General features: G+C 43.0%; 1 protein-coding gene across 3 annotated transcripts in view; it reads right to left on the reverse strand.

The window, feature by feature from the left end:
- Positions 1–200: 200 nt before the first annotated feature.
- fnbp1l (formin binding protein 1-like) overlaps positions 201–18,530 on the reverse strand; it is a 54,068-nt gene continuing 35,738 nt past the window's right edge. The window contains exons 3-17 of one of the 3 annotated variants that reach the window (XM_012922127.5): positions 16,401–16,451; positions 13,382–13,529; positions 12,319–12,381; positions 11,176–11,280; positions 10,774–10,902; positions 10,037–10,183; positions 9,686–9,913; positions 5,698–5,712; positions 4,387–4,496; positions 4,063–4,195; positions 3,876–3,970; positions 3,154–3,329; positions 3,031–3,068; positions 2,812–2,932; positions 201–1,411 (exon numbers count right to left, since the gene is read on the reverse strand). In XM_012922127.5, the coding sequence (XP_012777581.2) occupies positions 1,404–1,411; positions 2,812–2,932; positions 3,031–3,068; positions 3,154–3,329; positions 3,876–3,970; positions 4,063–4,195; positions 4,387–4,496; positions 5,698–5,712; positions 9,686–9,913; positions 10,037–10,183; positions 10,774–10,902; positions 11,176–11,280; positions 12,319–12,381; positions 13,382–13,529; positions 16,401–16,451 (1,567 nt within the window). In that variant the 3' untranslated portion in view covers positions 201–1,403. Of the gene's footprint in view, positions 2,933–3,030; positions 3,069–3,153; positions 3,330–3,875; positions 3,971–4,062; positions 4,196–4,386; positions 4,497–5,697; positions 5,713–9,685; positions 9,914–10,036; positions 10,184–10,773; positions 10,903–11,175; positions 11,281–12,318; positions 12,382–13,381; positions 13,530–16,400; positions 16,452–18,530 lie in introns of all 3 variants that reach the window. The other 2 variants (XM_012922126.3, XM_004562055.4) reach the window with 2 other exon arrangements.

Here is an 18,530-nt window from a genome sequence, read left to right on the forward strand (position 1 = left end):
GATAGTCCTGCTATCTGTCTAATGAGCCGCACGGAGACATTAAACCGAACAAAATCCCATTCATGCTGGAACATCATGGCATTCGACACACACAGAGCTGGAGTCACATATGCACAGTCACAGGTGGAAGGAAAGAAAGAAAACTCGCACAGGATCATAGCTGAGACACATTTATGACACATTATTTTTTTTAAAAAAACAAACAAACAAAAACCCCACATGCGACTGTAAGAGAGTGAAGGCAGGCAACGAGGAGCAGAGTGGCTCAGGCAGGCAGACACCAACACAGCACAGATAAGGATGAGGAGTGAGCAGGAGCGGGACAGGACTGACTGTTGGTTAGTGGCAGCAAATGCTGGATGAGCACCTGACCCTGAAAGATAAGAAAACCCTGGCGTGGACTCTGACGTCTGCTGTTATTTTTAATTTATTTATTTAAATCTTGCCACAAGCTGGACGCAAAGTCTGAGAGAAAGTGTGTGTATGTGTGTGTGTGAGAGAGATACACTTTAAAAAATATGGTGAGAAATTTTTAAATAAATAAACCAGCAAGGTGGGAACAAGTTGTACTTGTGGGGCACTTATAAAAAACAACTTTGTTATTATAGGAGAAAAATTTTAAGACTTGCCCCCAAACAGTGTGTCCAGCAGATACAGAGAGTAATGTAATTTATAGAAGGGATAAGCTGATATTTAACACTAAAAGATAAATTCAAGAAATGTAAAACTAATCAGTTTATTAGGTTCACCAAGCAGAAGTGGTCCTAACCTACCTTTAAAATCCATTTCTTATATTTAGTCACATTTGTACGTGATACAGGTGACCCATCGATACAAGGTCAGAACCAGGCAGCTCGACATAAAGGCCCACAAAGTGAGCAGCGTGGCACAGAAATAAAAGATCGATGCTCAGATTTTACTGAAGCTGCTTATGATGGTTTAACAGGAAGTAGTTGGTAAAATCCGGAGCTTTCTGTAGTTTCAACATAAAGTCTTTACAATTCTCACTTAATGTCAGGACTGCATGCAGCTGAGCTTGGTGTAGCTAATAAACTGCTGTGGTTGCTACTTCCTACCCTGAAAGACAAAAATGGTCCACAGCTCAGAGGTCAGTTTGGATCTCATGTGAAGATATTAAATCCTTTATTGCTTGTTCGTGGCTTTGGCATCATCTCTTCTACCTCCCTCCTCTGAAAGCCCAGAATGCTTTGCTGCTTATGGACACGTGAGCATGCAGACATGCAAACCTCCCCGGCAGCTCGCCTAATCTCCGACCTCCTCCACCTCCCTCTCTCCCTTTTCCGCTCTCTCTCTTTCTTAGTCACCCTCCCCAGCACCAATAATCAGCAATCAGCACGAGCCCTCCACCAGCCAATCAAACCGCCCGGCCACTCTGCGGCCCCTCAGGAACCTGCAGTCACATAGAGGAGAAGAGACCGTTAACAGAAAAGCACACACGAGCTGAACCTGCTCACACTCAGCTCAAGTTGAGGATGCTCGCGTTTCGGACACAGTAGAAAAGTTCAAATGGCGAATGGAAATGAAGGATGATGTGGCGCCCTTTGCTGCGATAAACACTCTTCAGACACGACTTGCTTCAGCTTGCACAGACGCCGTTAATACCTGCGCTGCTTGGTTTTTATCCTCATGGATAGCGGTGGAAACACTGAGGGTCAGGCCAGGTTTCAATCAGTGACTCAAACAACAAACCAGGTCTACACATCTTAGTCTCCTGGGCCTAAAAAAAGCTCTATAACCGGTTTAAAAACAATTAGGCTCACTAACTGCAACTCTTAATTTGTGTTGATCCTACATAAGACCCTCTGATAGAATTATAGCACATAAAAGCGCTATCCTGATTCAAAAAGGACAAAACAGTGACTAATAATTTTAATTTACTGCTTTGCTTTGCTACAAACTACAGCCTTTAATTTAAAAAAAAGATACATTATTCATTGTGGTCTGTTGTCTCAGTTAGTCCTAATCTAAAAGGCTGGACTGGACTGAAAGTTTACAGAATGTGGGTGTTCAAGCATCCTTCAATAACCTGAGAATTTGACCCACATGAGGAACAAGAATTCCTGCCTCGTCTGATGAACATGCACCAGAGCAGGCGACTCCTGTAACAACATGCACTGCCCACTCTGCAAAACTAATAGGTAGAGATTTTATCCAGATCCTTTACAGAGATAACTGATAAATCGGCATTACAATGGCACAAAAATGCATACACACACACACACACACACACACACACACACACACACACACACAGAAATCAGACAGAAAGGCAAAGTAAATGCAGCATATTTCATTTCAATAAACACAGACATGTCAAGAGCTTAAAATCAAGAATTTGATCATCTCCAGTTAAAAATAACATAGACAGTAAAATAATTAGAATACATGTTAAAATAAAAATAAAGTCTTTCTAACGTATAATATAAAACAATCTTAATTCATTTGATCTAGGAGAAGAGGTGTAGCTTACATACAGCGGTGGATGCGCACACGAATGCCTCATATATTACACACAAATCGCTCAGACACCGCACGATGAGTCCTTCCTGTTTGTGCTTAGAAACATCGCAGGTATGAGAGGAAGACGAGTGATTATGGGGTTAAAAGAATGAGCGGGCGTGCAGGATGAAGGGATGGGATGGAAACGAGGCAAACAAGACGACAGGAGTCCATGCAGATGTTTCACAGTGATGTCTCTTTTCCTTTTAGTGGTGTTACACTGAGAAGCAGGCAGACATGGAGAGCATGACAGACAGAGGACAGCGGAGCCTCAGATGTAGGTGACGGCACCTTTGCTGTTTTTCTCCAGCGTGATTTCTACGTAGGAAGTGGGAACGTAGCCCTCCTCCCCGCTCTGCTTCCTCGCCCGCGTCCACCCGTCGCCTTTGTCCTCCTCGATGATGTACAACACCTGCGGGCAGGCAGACAGTCAGGACGTCACGTTCTCCCACGACTCACCGGAGACGAGTTTTCAAATTGCACCATTCAAATCAAACTCAAGAGTCTCACCTCGTCTTCTGCCATCACTAGCGTGCCCTCGTTCTGACCTGAGAGTCAAACAAAAACAGGACACTTAGACCACATCAGGCTTGATACTCTGTAACCAGCTCAGTTCAGACTGCATGTGCTTACCGTCAAACGAGTAGAGCGCTTTGCAGTGTCCGATGACAGGCAGAGGGTCGTCGTCGTCGAACTCGTCGTCGAACTCGTGTGGGTCGGGGTTGGGATGTCGAGGCTGCGCTGGACCGGGCCGGTGATGAGGCGTTTGATGCTCCTGGCTGGTGTCGTCTGTGTAACTGCCCTCAGGGCTGACAGGAAACAGGCGTGAGCTTAGTGTGCACGGGACTGGTCACACTTATATTTGATTTAGAAGATAAACAAGAACCAGCGAGAGTACACATGGAAAAATGGTGACCAAAAAAGGGAAAAGGCTTTACTTTGGCCCATGAAACATTTGTACTGCTTTGAGGCAACTGTTGTTGTGATTTGGAGCTATATAAAGAAAACTGAATAAAGTTGTAGAAAATATGCTGGACAGAAAAATGAAAGGACGTGGGGGCGAGACCAGCCGCTGAATACCAATTTAAGCTGCCGCAATTAAATTCAGCAAAGTGGACAAGCTTGCTGCATCAGTTTTCTTTGATTTGATTTTTGGGCTATCTCTGAAATCTGCCCTTTCATTTCCATCCAAAGATGTGGCATCTTTTCATCCTTTAAGTCCTAACTCTGGTGCATGATTGAGATCTGATGTGTTTTCAATCTGTTTCTTTAACTTTTCTGAACAGTGAAAAACAAAGGTCCATTTTCAGTGAGGAACATAAGTCCTCCAAAGAAAAGACGGGAACATTTGATACCTCTCTCTGCCTTGAGGACCATGGTGATGGTTATCAGCGCTGTGCCTTCTGTCTCCTCTGGAGCTTTGCTTTCCCTCCACCTCAGACAACCACGTCTGTCAGTGACACGGTTCATTAGTATACATTTCAACAGGTGGCCAGAAGCTGCATGTAGATAATGACTGAGACCTTGTTGTCCCGTCTTTACCTCATTTTTGTGGATTTCGGAGCGCAGTTTCTCCATGTTACAAATGGTCTCTGATATTTTGGGCTGCAGGCTGTTGGGGTCTCCCATCTGAGGATTCTTCTCATACACGTCCTTCATCTTGTTCAGAGCATCTCTGACAGAAACACACAAGCAAACAAGCGAAGCTTATAGAGCAGACTGATGGCGATAAACAGTTCGAGGGCCATAAAAGCGAAACTGGATCCTGGATGGAAATATCTGACAGTGACATCATTTAACAGTTGTAAGATCCAGAGCAGGTTTCCTACAATCTTGCTGGTTTGGATGGCTTGGCCAGTGTCTTACCTCTGATCCATCTCTTTCTGGAGCTCTCTGTTGAGTTCATCAATCCTCTGCTGCAGTCGCTTCCTCCTCTGCTCAGGAGGTAAGTGGCTGAAATCCTCCAGAGACGGTGCCTGGGGCAGGAAAAAACAAAACAAAAACAGGATTAGACTCTGTCGCGGAATTGATTAACTTTAGTGATGCCAGAGAATGATCCCCAGAAAGCACAACAAAAGCAACAAAGCTTATTGCATTTGCTTTTTTGTTAAGATGCAATTACACCAGCGACTCATTTCCATTAGGAGCCCAGATGATGCAGCGTGAGCTGGTTTGTTGTGGAAATAAGCGGCTCAAATGTTAGAGGTGAAAGAAACAGCAGCTTTTCTAGAGCCTCTGATCCAGAAACTGTCAAAAGAGCTTCATCAGCAATTCATTTGTTCGGTTGTCATGGAAATGTTCACATTGCTGTTTTCCCTTTCTCTGAATTTTAAAGAAGACCACCAAATCAAACCTTTGATCTTCAGTAGTAAATATCCATCTAGAGTGCTTTGATGCGAGTCGCCTCATTCTTGAGACATCAGCTGGAGAGATGTGTGCCTTAATTTGAAAAAAGGGGAACTAATCAACGTGACTTTTCCACAACGCTCAAAAAATATATACATTAAAGAAAAAAAAAACATTTTCTTCCACAAAGCATGACCTAGCTAGTGAAAATAACAACACAAACAAACCTTCCTATCCATGCACCACCAGCCTTATCAGTGTGCCTCCGCCTGTGACGCGGGCTCGTGACGGTATGCAAATACTGAACTGTAACGCTAGCTAGCTGCATGCTTCACTTGCTTAGCTGGGCGACTCACACCAAAATAATCTGCAGGGATAAACAGCAGCACAGTGTAGAGGGAAAACATGAAGACTGGATTAATGTGAGCTCAAAGGGACAGCTCACACACTGTGCTGGCCTTAAAGTCCACTCATGGTGTGATGAGTCTGCTTCATCAATTCCATAGCAGAAAATATATAAAGCATGATAATAATATAAATAATTTATATATAGCCTAATAAACAGCTCTGAATGCAGCTGACAGGAACAACAGCTGTTCCTCTAAAACTGAGGAAGTCTGTATTCGTGAGGATCCACATGTACTGTTTGTACTGACAGACAACAGGAAATCTATTCTACCTGGAGAGGAAGTGGCCAGCTAACACTACTGGGCTGTGCACTGTGTGTTGGACACTATGGGAGTCCTACATGGTGAGGTTAGATGCACTGGCACCTACATGGCCGAGTCTTCTCAACAGCACTAGTCTACACACTCACGCAGACTCACTTACCATCTTCACTGACCACTGAGCCGTCACACATTAACAAAAAAAGAAAGAACAACAGTGGATGCTGTTAGTTGTCAGAAGAGTGTTCACACAGGTTACTGGATGTGTTTACTGTGTGCGTTCTCAGTGTGGTCCAGCACCTCGTGTTTACTAAACACAGCAGCAGCGTGTGTGTCCCCCCCCCGTGAAACTTCCCGCTGATTGTGTTTTACGCTTTCACAGGTACACACCACTCCTGCTTGTTTTTGGTGCAAAGTTACAGCACTTTCCATAACTCAGGAGATTCTCATGGTGGGAAGATTTCTTGCTGATTCATTAAGGGACAAAGGAAAACACAAAACTAACAGAGAGCAACAAACGTACTGGTAAACTAGTTAAAAACATGTTCTTGCATCAAATAACAACATCCCAACTACCCAATGTGTGGGCAGTGACAGCCTGCAGAGCGTTTGAGTCACAGTTCACATTTAAAGGAATGTCTTGTAAAGTACTGCATCCTGCTGCTGGCTTTGTGCTACTCTGCTCTTTGACAGCAGGTGGCAGCACAACAGTCACTGATGCACAGTTCATTCTCCACATAAAGCCGGGCTTGCTGCTGCTGCTGCCATCTTGCTCAGGGAGGTCTGACTACAGGCTCTGACCCAGTCCTATAAAATGTCATATGCTGTGCTGCTAAATGGCTCATCGGCAGCTTCCTAACCAAGTCAAGCTCTCTTCCACAATGTGTCTTCAGTCTTGTCTCCCATCCCTCACCCCCAATCGGTCGCTGCATATGGCTGCCTCTCCCTGAGCCTGGTTCTGCTGGAGGTTTTCTTCCTGTTAAAAAAACATTTTCCTTCTCACTGTCGCCAAGAGGTTGCTCAATAAATAAAAATTAATCGTATTGACTTGATCCTGTCCTGTTTTACATTTCACGGCAGAGCCTCACAATAAAAGCAGCTGCAGAATAATATGGACCTTGCACAATATTTTATAAAACTCATACTAGGTCTACAAAAACAAGCATTTTCTAACTGAAATTTTTCATTTTAAAATGTCCTCACATCATCTGTAAAAGTAGAATGAACACCGTGCTCCAAATTCAGCAGCATAAGATTTCTTTCTTTCTTTCTTTCTTTCTTTTTTTTTTTTTTTTAAATCCTCTGTCCTCGTTCATACATGGCCCAGGCATGGCTGCACCTGAGCAATAACACAGGAGCGCAGATGCATTTTTTCAAAGATCAGCAGCGAGCAGTGTGTGTTATATTCACAGGCACAGTACCTGTGAGTGAAGATGGCAGATTCATGCTGGCAGACATGGAGGTAAACAAAGTACGATCCAATAACAGGGCTTCAAATTGCAAGATATTATCACGTTCCATACTGGTACTTCAACTATCCATATATCCATGAATCTACTGTTAACAGTATACTGCTTTGTTTTTACCCTGTCCAAGAAGAATAAAGCGGCTCAAAGAGATGCACTCAAAATGAATCCATTATCATAAACACTTGCTAAAATATGCCACCTTGCACATTTGTTTAAACTCTCAGATTGCATCAAATTTAGTAGACCAAACAAAAAGCCGCCAATCACAGATGAAGCTGACAGACCTGAAAGGAATAAAAGCCAATTAAAGCAGAGGACTGAAACGGAGTCTGAATGTTATTCACATGTTTGTGTTAAAACTGTGAGAGAGCAAAAAGCTCTGTTTGACAGCTGAATGAAGCCATTAGCAGAGCGACACACACACACACACTACAACTACAGCCTCAGACCAACATCTGCACAACACGTCTGATGTTGGCATCTCTGTTTTTATTTTGTATGCCTCCCACAAACACAACACTGCAGCCACAATGCCAAAAATACCCTCTGAATCCCTCGCACACCGACACACCGTCAATCACCAAGGATCCTCCGTCTTGGGATTAGAGCAAAATTCCATCTTATACATGAAGGAAGCAAAATAATCACACCAAGAGAAAAAAGAACGAGAGATAAAAAGAAAAGCAGAGGGTGGAGGATATGGGAGGAAGGGAAAACAGGAAAAAAAGGAGAAATGAGAAGAAGAAATTATATTTTAGGGTGTCTGCAAGTTTCTCAAGTCAAATGACAATGTATGGGCTCGATGTATTCATCAATCAAGGACAAAAGTAGTTAAACGATCCAGGTCAAAACTGAAAGTGTGCTTTTTGTGCTCATTGTGTAAGTCAAGATTGTTATCGTCCACAGAGGGCCTGCAGACAGCCTGTAGAAGAATCGAAAACCAAAAAACACATCAACCTGTCTCACTCGAACACACTACAGGCACTACTGTTTGTCTCACCCCTCTCCTCAGGCTCCGCAAATTTCGCGGGATTCTGGGAACTGTAGTCTTTATCTCAGATAGGTAGTGGCTGACGAGGTCAGAACTAAACCGGCGTGCAAGGAATAACTGGGAGGTGGACCAGGGACGAGAGGAGGAAGGTGGTGGAGGAGGGGAACAGGCGGGGGACTGGGTGGGGGGCAGGAAGAGAGGACAGAGCCAGAGGTCAGGATGACTTATTGGATTCACGGTGCAGTGTTTCTCCTGACGGCAGGTCGTTTTAGATCAGGATGAAATTCTGGGTTTTAACGATCGCTGGAACTTCTACATTTAATTCGCCGAGCCCTTTAAACCTAATAAACTTTGAAAATAAAACAGGAAGTAAGTTTATGACGCTGATTTGTTCAAAAAAAGTGACACATACACAAATACATATTCAGTTTATCTGATGGGAATGCAAACAATCCAGATGAAAAGGGTGCTTTCCCCACTCTGCTGGTACGAGCTCTGCATGCGAGTCCTTTAGTGGTTCAGCCATCATAATCCATCCACAGTCGAATCCTCTAACTCAGCACATTTTTGTTGTAGAGATCTACCAAAAACCTCCACATGCAACTCATCAAATCTCCTGAAAAATCTATCTCAATCAGCTTCTTCACATGATCGCTGGAGCCCGGCGTGGACACTGTTTATTCCAAACTGAGATCAGTTTCACTTTAACATTTTTCTGTCAACGTGGATCGGGGGAGCTCTCTGTTGAAAAGAAGTGATGTCAAATCTAAGCCACACAGTCTTTAAAAAGAAATGATGATGCTCAGATGAACCAACAGCAGGCAGTTAATGATTGATCAATACGGTCTTTATGGAGAGGGGCAAGGTCCAAGGAGTGTGTTGGAGGAAGCATTTGAGGGTGTTGTTATTGGAAAGGTGACAAAAAAAAAAAAGCTGCAGCTCAACGCGAGCTGAGAATACAAGCTTGATCCAGAGGAAGTGATTAAATATGGGGGAATAACATTAATAATATCTGAAAATATGCAAAAAAAATGACTCTGTAAGAGAAAAATGTATGATGGAAAAGGGCAGGGACGGTTAAAATCAAATGAGCTCCTAATGAAGCTGTCTGACTGTATGTATGAAGTCTGTTAAAGAACACGCTCTAGTGCAATGTAGGTATGTAGGTCACTATGGAGAGCCCTTATAAAGATCCTACTGAGTGATAAACATCTAAGGATTATGGGTAAATAACTGCAAATTCACCTGCAAACAGAAATTTTCAGATCTTTTCTGGATGTTTTACGTTATGACACTATTATTTTTTTAGGTCTATATTTTGATTAGGGGCGATCGTGGCTCAAGAGTTGGGCGTTCGTCTTGTAATCGGAAGGTTGCCGGTTCAAGCCCCGGCTGTGACAGTCTCGGTCGTTGTGTCCTTGGGCAAGACACTTCACCCGTTGCCTACTGGTGGTGGTCAGAGGGCCCGGTGGCGCCAGTGTCCGGCAGCCTCGCCTCTGTCAGTGCGCCCCAGGGTGGCTGTGGCTACAATGTAGCTTACCATCACCAGTGTGTGAATGTGTGCGTGAATGGGTGGATGACTGTGTATAGTGTAAAGCGCTATACAAATACAGACCATTTGATAGACTAACATGAACAGGTCCACAAGGGTGAATTATTCAACAACAAGAAGCATTCATCACTTCCTGTACCTTTGGTTTCTTCCCAAACAGCCAGAGCTTGTTCTTGGTTCTGCTCATGGGGTGTTTCGGATCAGATCGTGGCCCCGGTGCCCCGTCTCGCTCTCTGTCTCCTTTGGGCGTGTTGCTGATGGTACCATCTGAGCCCGTTCTGCTCAAATTCTGACTGAAGTCCTCGAAGGGGAAGTCAGCAGGAGGTTCAAAGCCAGATTTGAATGACTCCACAACTATTGCTGAATCCTGGGAAGTGAGGAGGAAAATAAGTTTTCCTATCTTTATCCAAACACCAACCCCACGTCTAGACAGACAGATTTCTGAAGATGCTAGCAATAACCGCTCTTTTTCCTTTCTTCCTACACTTACCCTTCGCTCGTCTACAGCCTTGGCAGCTGAAACCATTCCCTCTAGACATTTGGAGATGATGGGAATAACTCTCCGCTCTGCCTCAGCAAAGCTTCGATATGTCTCTCCAAGCTTTACCGTCCGACGTTCATCCATGTTCTGCAGATTCTGTTACACAGAGCACAGGAAATGGAATCAACACTAGGAAGTAGCCAAGTACTACACACACATAGACACACGTGCAAACCCCTGCAAGCAGATCCTTTTAATGACAAACACTGATACCTGGTTAGAAGATCAGTTAAAGCCATGTGTTAAACATTTAATGGGTCACTAACACAGAGCACTATGCTTTCACTGAAATGGAAACCTTTATACAAAGTCATTGAAAAACAATGAAAAAGAATCAGTGAGATTGTGTCCGTAAATAACAACGTGGACTTGAAGGTACAATTCCCTTCAAATCGTTTCAGTTTTATTTATATTGAGCCAAATAACAACAACAACCTCTTCAAGGTCCTTTATATTGTAAGGTAAAGACCCCTCAATAAAATCAAATGACCCCCCAACACCCAACCCAACCCCTTCCTCCATGAGCACGCACTTGGCGACAGTGGGATGGAAAATCTCCCTTTTAACAGGAAGAAACCTCCAGGTTCATGGAGGAGGGACTATGTGTTGTGACAGGTTCTGTGTGAGGGGAGGAAGGTGTGCTGTAGAGAGAGAGCCAGAGCTACAGTTCAACATGTCTGAGTTACCTTAAAGATCTGTGGTATGGCACTGTGGAAATGTTTCCACTGCTCTGCATTGAAGCTCTGGAGCTGAGCGGCGTACTCGTTCTTGCTCTCATCAGCCGCGTGAGTGCGCATGTAGAACTGGGCTTTGGCCTGAACAGATCATACACACCAACACAACATCAACAGTCACTGATGTCCCACCAACCTCCAGTCTGTCCACATTATAAATCACATGCATCACGGTGCTACGACTAATTCTGAAGCCATAACAAATTCAAATACTGTGTTTTCCAATTTTCAAAAGGAGGGAAAAGTCACGTCATTGCATAGATCCCACAGTGCAAACAAGCCGAGGAGACTGCTACCACAGCATCTTACAGTTTAAGGCACATAACGGTGTTATTACAGGTGGGGGCTTCCTACCTTCTCCACCTCTGATTTGGTGGCGTTGATGTCATTATCTAGCCGCTCATAGGTGATCTGGGACTTCTCTGCTTCTTTGCACTCTCTTTCAAATTTCTTTTTACTCTGAAAGGGAGAAAATAAACGCACAATTTTAAATAAATTGAGTAATCAAAAGATTATATAACATTTTCGCAGCCTCTCCATTTCTTGTCTCAATAAAAAAAATGTAAAAATAAAAAAAAATATGTGAATGAGAGGGAGATGAATCAGAGAGGAGGATAGTTTATTTCCTGCCAAGCCATCTGGGTTACATTACCAGTGAAGGAAACGCAGCGAATAGCTGAGACATTACAGTTCAGTCACCAGGTAGTCACCATTAAAGTCACGCAGCCCACACACTGAAACACTCGAATGGTTGTGCAGCACTGAACTCAACTAATGGGCCTCGGGCCAGGAAATGTGAAAAGATAAGAATTATTAACTTTTTTATTTACGTTTATTTTGGAGTTGTTGTGATTACAGAGAGGTCTTGTAATGAGCACTGGTGTAAAATAACTCAGCTCACGCAAGTGAATGATCTCAGATGAACAAATGCAGTCTCTCGCTCCTTCTTTCTCTCTCTTGAGCCCGTAAAGAGCCAAAAAGCAAGCCTGTCAGGGGCCAAATGCGGCACATGGGCCTTGCCTTGCTGTGGGAGGGGTTGGTCTGCACTGAGGTCTCTGTGTATGTGTGTTTTTTCAGTGTGTTTCCTGGTCTTGGCCCCTGTCTTCAGTCCCTGCAGACTGGGAAGTTTGCCAGGAAGAAGAAAGGAACCCAGCTGTCTTTTCACACTCAGAAACATGTGCTTTAATATTACAATATTACATATACATACATACATATATATGTGTTTATATATATAAATTAGCACAGATAGTGAAATGCTAAAATCAAATGCAAGTACCCTGAAATTGCATATTTCATTCTTGTATAAATAATGTAACGTGTGGAAGTGGGGGATAAAGTGGATCCTATTTGTCCTTCTGTTACCTTTGTTAACATATCTTACATTCCTCATGCAAACAAGTATGAGATGAATAAAGCCGGCTGTCCTGAGCAGATGATATTTACACTAAACAGTACATTTTTCTACTCAAACCTCCTCCTTCTCGCCTCACTTACATTGTCCATCTGTTTCCAGCAGTGATCCAAATGCTGCTGGGCCTTTCTGCCCTCCTGTAGATGCTGCTCATTTATGCACACACACAAACACACACAACGAGACACATTTACACAGAAGCAGAAAATACATATAAATATGTGCACAAATACAAAATTACTGGACTCTGTGTCACAGTCACATATATAACAACAATTACTTGAAGGAAGAGTTCAGTTCAGTTACTAAAGCAGTAAATGTCCTCAGCTGTACCAGACGCCTTAGTTTGTGCGATTGTCATGGAAATGAATCTGTTGACATGCATATTGAGAACTATGTGATGCACTTAAAAGTTTATAAGACTAATACTGCAGTGGCTGTTCAGCTGGGATTGTTGCCACACTGATATTAGTATATTTGTGATAATATATTATAAACGAAAGAATGGACAGCACTTCTCTGCCAGCATTAGAATCTATGCCAACCTTTCATGCTTTTCAATCCTAAATGTACAGTTACTCTGTTCAAAGATTATATTATAGATGGGAAAGACTTGAGCTGCTACGAAGGATATCACGAAGTCTCTCTAGCTGCAGCCCCACCCACCTGCTATTAAAACGTCCTGATCCTAAACCTATATGTAGTCTTTAAACATCTAAATACAAACAAAACCCACTATCATGTTGGTGTAATCCTAAGATACTACTGTCCCTACAAGAATGAGTGTTGGATTGCTATAGAGCACAAAACCAGCAGAGGGCGCTGTTTTCCCCCAAACACATGGCTTTTAGCCTTTCACTTTTTGCCATCAGCAGATGGTGGAAAAGACAGATGGTTAACATTACATCCAACATATTTATCCTCTTAAGTAAAGCCAAGCAGAACACAAATTCATATGAAGGCGACACAGCGGATGTTAAGGGCAAACAGCAACATCCGTTTTATGACGGGAAGCAACAGTTTCTTTGACAAATGTGATCTAACAGCGAATGAGCTGAAAACGGACAGAAAAGAAAGCACATGTTTGGCTTTTGTTCAGTGGCACGCAGCGGGAGCAGTGAAGTATGAACATGTTAATGTACTCACATGCTTCCTCTCAGCTTTCAGGTCCTGGCTGTACCTCATCAGCTCGCCATAAACCCTGTGAGCCATCTCCTCCGCCACCACCTCCCTCTGACCGGCATAGTCATTAAGCTCATTGAGTATGGAGTAGAAAGACAGACATGACGTGAACCTGCAGGAGAGACACATAATTAACACGTGATTAAGACATAACATGTCCCGTGTCTTCTAGTGTACTACACGCATATGCACAAAAACATAAACTCTAAGCCAGGGACATCAAACTCATTTTACATCATGGGTGCATCTCCCTTTGATCTTAAGTGGGCCGGATCAGTGAAACTCCCTTTGTTTTTTATAGTGTAAAGAAGTTTATCTACACATTTAGTCCTGAAATATCTTAATATAAGAAAAAGAAGTGAAACTGCAACAGCATGTCTCAGTTTTGAAAAACAAAAAAAATATACGGCAGTAGTAAATGAAAGAAATGGGCCAGCACTGCTCTTTAGGCTTAAATTGTAAGAAATAAATGTGTAAAATTACAGGAAAGGATCTGGTAGCTCAATGGACATATTTAGATAGTGAAATACAGGAACCTTTCAGTCATTCCATTGTTTAATCTATTACTTAATTACATTGGTGTATTATTAATGGCCATGTGGAAGGTCTTTATCGCCTAAATGTATGAAAATGCAGTTACAACTCCAAAATTTATGCTCTTCTTTACATTTTCCATAGCTGTCCAGTGGGCCCGACTGGAGTCTTTGCTAGGCTGATTCTGATCCCTGGGCTTCAAGTTTGACACCCCTGCTCCAAACAAACTACTACATCCAAACATTCTGCACTGCTTTATTTAGTTTTTTTTATTTGTGTCATATTCTTTAGTTACATATAAATGACACTCAAACTGGTGTGGAACTCATTTTAACGTATCCCGCTGCAGTTAGAAGCTTACATACATTCATCATGGAGGTGAATGTTTTGTTAATATTAGCCTTTCAATTATTTCTGTGAACTGTTGTTGTTTTGAGGCTGAATGATTACACTGCAAACATCATTTAAATCACAGCTTTAATTTTTGCAGAAATAAATACAGGGTATACATACTTTACATGCAGCGCACCTGATTTAAAAAAAACAAAGTGACTCTCAGGAAGCTGCACCTTTACCAGGTGCTTCTGGTGTCAACAAGTTTCTGGCACAATTTCTGGTTGCTCTTCTAGGAAGGATTAGTGGAGTTAAATTGAAATGGTTGTTTTCCTGGCAACTGACTTTTAGTTGTTTTATATATTTCAGAGGCAGCCTTAATGTGCGACTGAGGTCACTGCCCAGCTGAGTCCAAGCTTCAAATGGCAGTTTGAGGTTATGCTGAGGCAGTCTACCTTCTTCATTATCATGGGTACAGTGCTCTCGTTCCTCACTTTTACGCCTACAAAACAAAGTAGCATCTAAAGGTGTGACTCATCTGACCATTTAATTTCCAGAAGCTCTCAGTACTAGAGAACATGCATCTTTCTTGGACAACAGCCTATCAGTCCATGGCGATGTGAAGCTTCTTGACAGCAGACTGTGACATTGATGTTTCACTGATGTCTTGGAGGATTTTTTTTTTTCTTCTGACCATCTGAACCAACTCATCTCAGGGTGACAGCCAGCCTCTCTTTCAGACCTAAGCTAAATGGATATCCTCCCCAGCAACTTGTACTTTTCACCTGATGTTCTGCAAACATTAAACTCTGGAGCTCTCAGGCACATGGGCCCAGAAACCAGTTGGCAACCCGCTGGTCACGTCATGTCCCAAGGGAAAAATGTGTCGTTTCTGAAGGCTGTAAGCTGGGTGAAATTAGAGAGTCGCAGAGAAGCTGGTTTCTTCTACACAAACTACGGACAGCTGTGGCAATCTGCTCTTGCTAGGAGGTTTTCACTGCAGCATGATATACCTCTAAGACCAATTTCACCAACAACCTTCCACAACCGTTCACCAACCGTTCAGGGAATGCACATTGTTCCCCAGTGTCCTGTGGCTACCAGGCAGTCACTGACCAGTCTCTTGGCCTGCATAACTGGAGCTTTAACAAGAGATTTCCCGACAACTGCCAGGAACCATCAACAGCCACTCACAACTGGTCAAATTATACTCATTCTTCCACAGTGCCCAGTGGTTGCCAGGCAGTTGCCAACTGGTCTCTAGGTCTGTGTGACTGGGGCCTTAGAAATGGCTCCAAGAAACATTATAGACGCGTGTGAATCTACAGTTCTCCTCTTCAGATCTGAACTGAGCACCCTGGACTTTTTTACTGTTCTTGGTCAGACCGACGAGTGCTGTGAAAAGAAAATCTATAAGAAAAGAAGCTGCAGCTGTGATCAGTCAGGATCACTCACAGGAATTGTGAGTGCCTTGTCAACACATTTTGAAACTTTTAGTACCTCTGAAAGACAGTGCAAGTATATTGTTGGCTATGTATATTTAATTTCAACTTAAAACATATTTTAGGAAACCCATAATAAATTCCTGAGTCATTTGCATGTTATGCATCTAGTCCAGCATTAAAAAACAAAAAAAAAAAGCAGTTCACAGAATTTACTGAAACCCAAGATAGCGAAAATATTTACATCCATGATGAGTGTGTGCCAACTTTCTAAAGAAACTGTGTCTCCAAACCTTCAAACAAAGAAACAAAGAATCCACATTCTCAGACTTTTGTTTGTAAGACATCAGCCTTCACAAACTCGCAGCTTAATGGTGTATTATCCTTTTCTACTTAATGAAAATCAAAAATCAGTCATGTGATTCGGCTGTGGCTTTTGCTTACAATTAAAGAACAGAAAAACAAAGACTGAACAGTTTTGACATTTTTAGTAATTTTTTTTATTTTTTTATTTTTTTAGCACACATATGCCATGGCATCAAAGCCAGCGTCTGGGTCCTTCCAACGGACAAACAGTATTTATAAAGTGTCCCACAGGCCTTTTCCGCTCTTACCGTCTGCAGACATCCGACAAGTAAACAAAAGCAGAAACACAGACACTTAAGGTTACTCACCTCGGCTCCTCATCTTTGGAGCGCTTTGGACAATATTTCTTCACCAAGTTCCTGACAGACAAAAGACACAGAGAAGCAGACTTGTGTAAGACATTTTAACTGTGGTAGAGAGACACACACATGTATACACACACACACACACATATAGAAAATAGGCATCATAGTTTATTATTAGAGATGAATAACACATTTAAACATCAAAGTCTCTGCCTGTCCATTCCCTCAGGCTCTGCTAGCACAAACTACAGTTACAGTGTGATTTAATTATTTAGCTAGAGTGCAGAGGAATGTGTGTGTGCAACAAACTATGCATGCGTGTGTGCGCACGCACACACGCAGGCATGCGAGTTGTCTTGCTATCAGTGACAAAATAAGGAGTTTCTGCCTGATTTCCTGGAAACATGTTTCATGCAGACCTTTGATCACTCTTCACAAATCCTCAGCGGTGTGCGTCTTTTTTTCATCTATTCACAAGAGATATCCCCCCTTTGAAATCCCAAATGCGCCGCCAGTGGGACTCTACTGGTTTTTAAATGTGAGTTACTAGGTCCGTGCCCGGTGAGTTTTGAAAAAGGTTGAATCAACAGACACAGTGAATAAACACACGAGGCACTGTGCTGATGCTGTTATAGCTCAGACTTTGAGCATGCTGGAGACAAAGACAGGCTGCTGTTAAATACATATATTTACTAGAGATGGACCGATCCGATATCGGTATCGGTCCGATACTGACCTAAATTACTGGATCGGATATCGGAGAAAAATAAAAAATGTAATCCGATCCATTAAATATCACGAAAGCACCTCACAAAACTTGCAACACGCCGTAACTCACCTCAGAACGTTAGCACGTCGGAGCAGTATGCATCACGTGATAGAGCGGCTGTGGCATGCGGGACCTGTCGGTGGTCTGGATAGCATTTGGAGCTTCGCTAGCAACCCGGCATTTCATCTCCGACAAAGTTATCCCCGAGAGAAGTAAAGCAAGTGTGTAAGTCCATCTCTGAATGTTTGTAAAGCATTCCTGCATTAAGCTTAACAAACGATATATGGAGCGACTGCCTCTTCTTGCTGCTACTTCAATCATGAAACTGCTTAACGATCAGCTGATCGGCTTTTCTGTCGCGAGTCCATGTCTCTAGTTTGCTTTTGGCCCACTTTGCACCAGAAAGAGGAAACCAGCAGCTGAACAACAGCAGCACGTTTAAGCTTGATCAGCTGTTGTTAGAATTTATTTATTATTACTTTCTACTCCAGGATCTTTTTCTACGTAGCTGACGCTGTGCGCCCTATGTGTTGTAAGGAGGACGTAGTAGAGAACACCATGAGAACGTTAAAGGGTGAAGTGTGGGCGTTGATCGTATATACCGGGACAATCGCACATACCTGTATAAAAGAACAGGTATGTGCATTATGCAGGACATCGTTGTTTTAACAACCCTCAAAATGGCAAAGAGACACGCTTACGAAGCACAGTTTAAACTGAAGGCCATCAGCTACGCGGAGGAACATGGAAATCGAGCAGCGGCGAGAGAATTTAAGATTAACGAATCGATGGTTTGCAAATGGAGGAAGCTGGAAAACAAGCTCCGGCAGGTCAAGAAAACGCAGCTGAGTTTCCGCGGACATAAGGCAAGGTGGCTCGAGTTGGAGGAAAGACTCGAGCGGTGGATCATCGAGCAAAGAGCGAGCGGGAGAAGCGTTTCGACGGTCACCATTCGGCTAAAAGCAGTTTCACTAGCTGAAGAGATGAACATTGAACATTTCCAAGGAGGTCCGTCTTGGTGCTTTCGTTTTATGAAACGGTGCCATTTTTCCATCCGGACCAGGACTACGGTAGCGCAGCAACTTCCAGCGGATTATAAGGAAAAGCTGGCCATCTTCCGCTCCTACTGCAGCAAACACATCGACGACAAAAACATCCAGCCCAGCCACATCACAAACATGGACGAGGTCCCGCTCACTTTTGACATCCCGGTGAGTCACACTGTGGAGAAGCAGGGGACCAGCACGGTAGCGATACGCACAACGGGGTATGAAAAGTCTTCTTTTACTGTTGTGCTTGGCTGCCATGCTAATGGACAGAAACTGCCGCCTATGGTGATTTTTAAGCGAAAGACTTTGCCTAAA

Source organism: Maylandia zebra, linkage group LG17, assembly GCF_041146795.1.
Source record: "Maylandia zebra isolate NMK-2024a linkage group LG17, Mzebra_GT3a, whole genome shotgun sequence".
Lineage (NCBI taxonomy): Eukaryota > Metazoa > Chordata > Actinopteri > Cichliformes > Cichlidae > Maylandia > Maylandia zebra.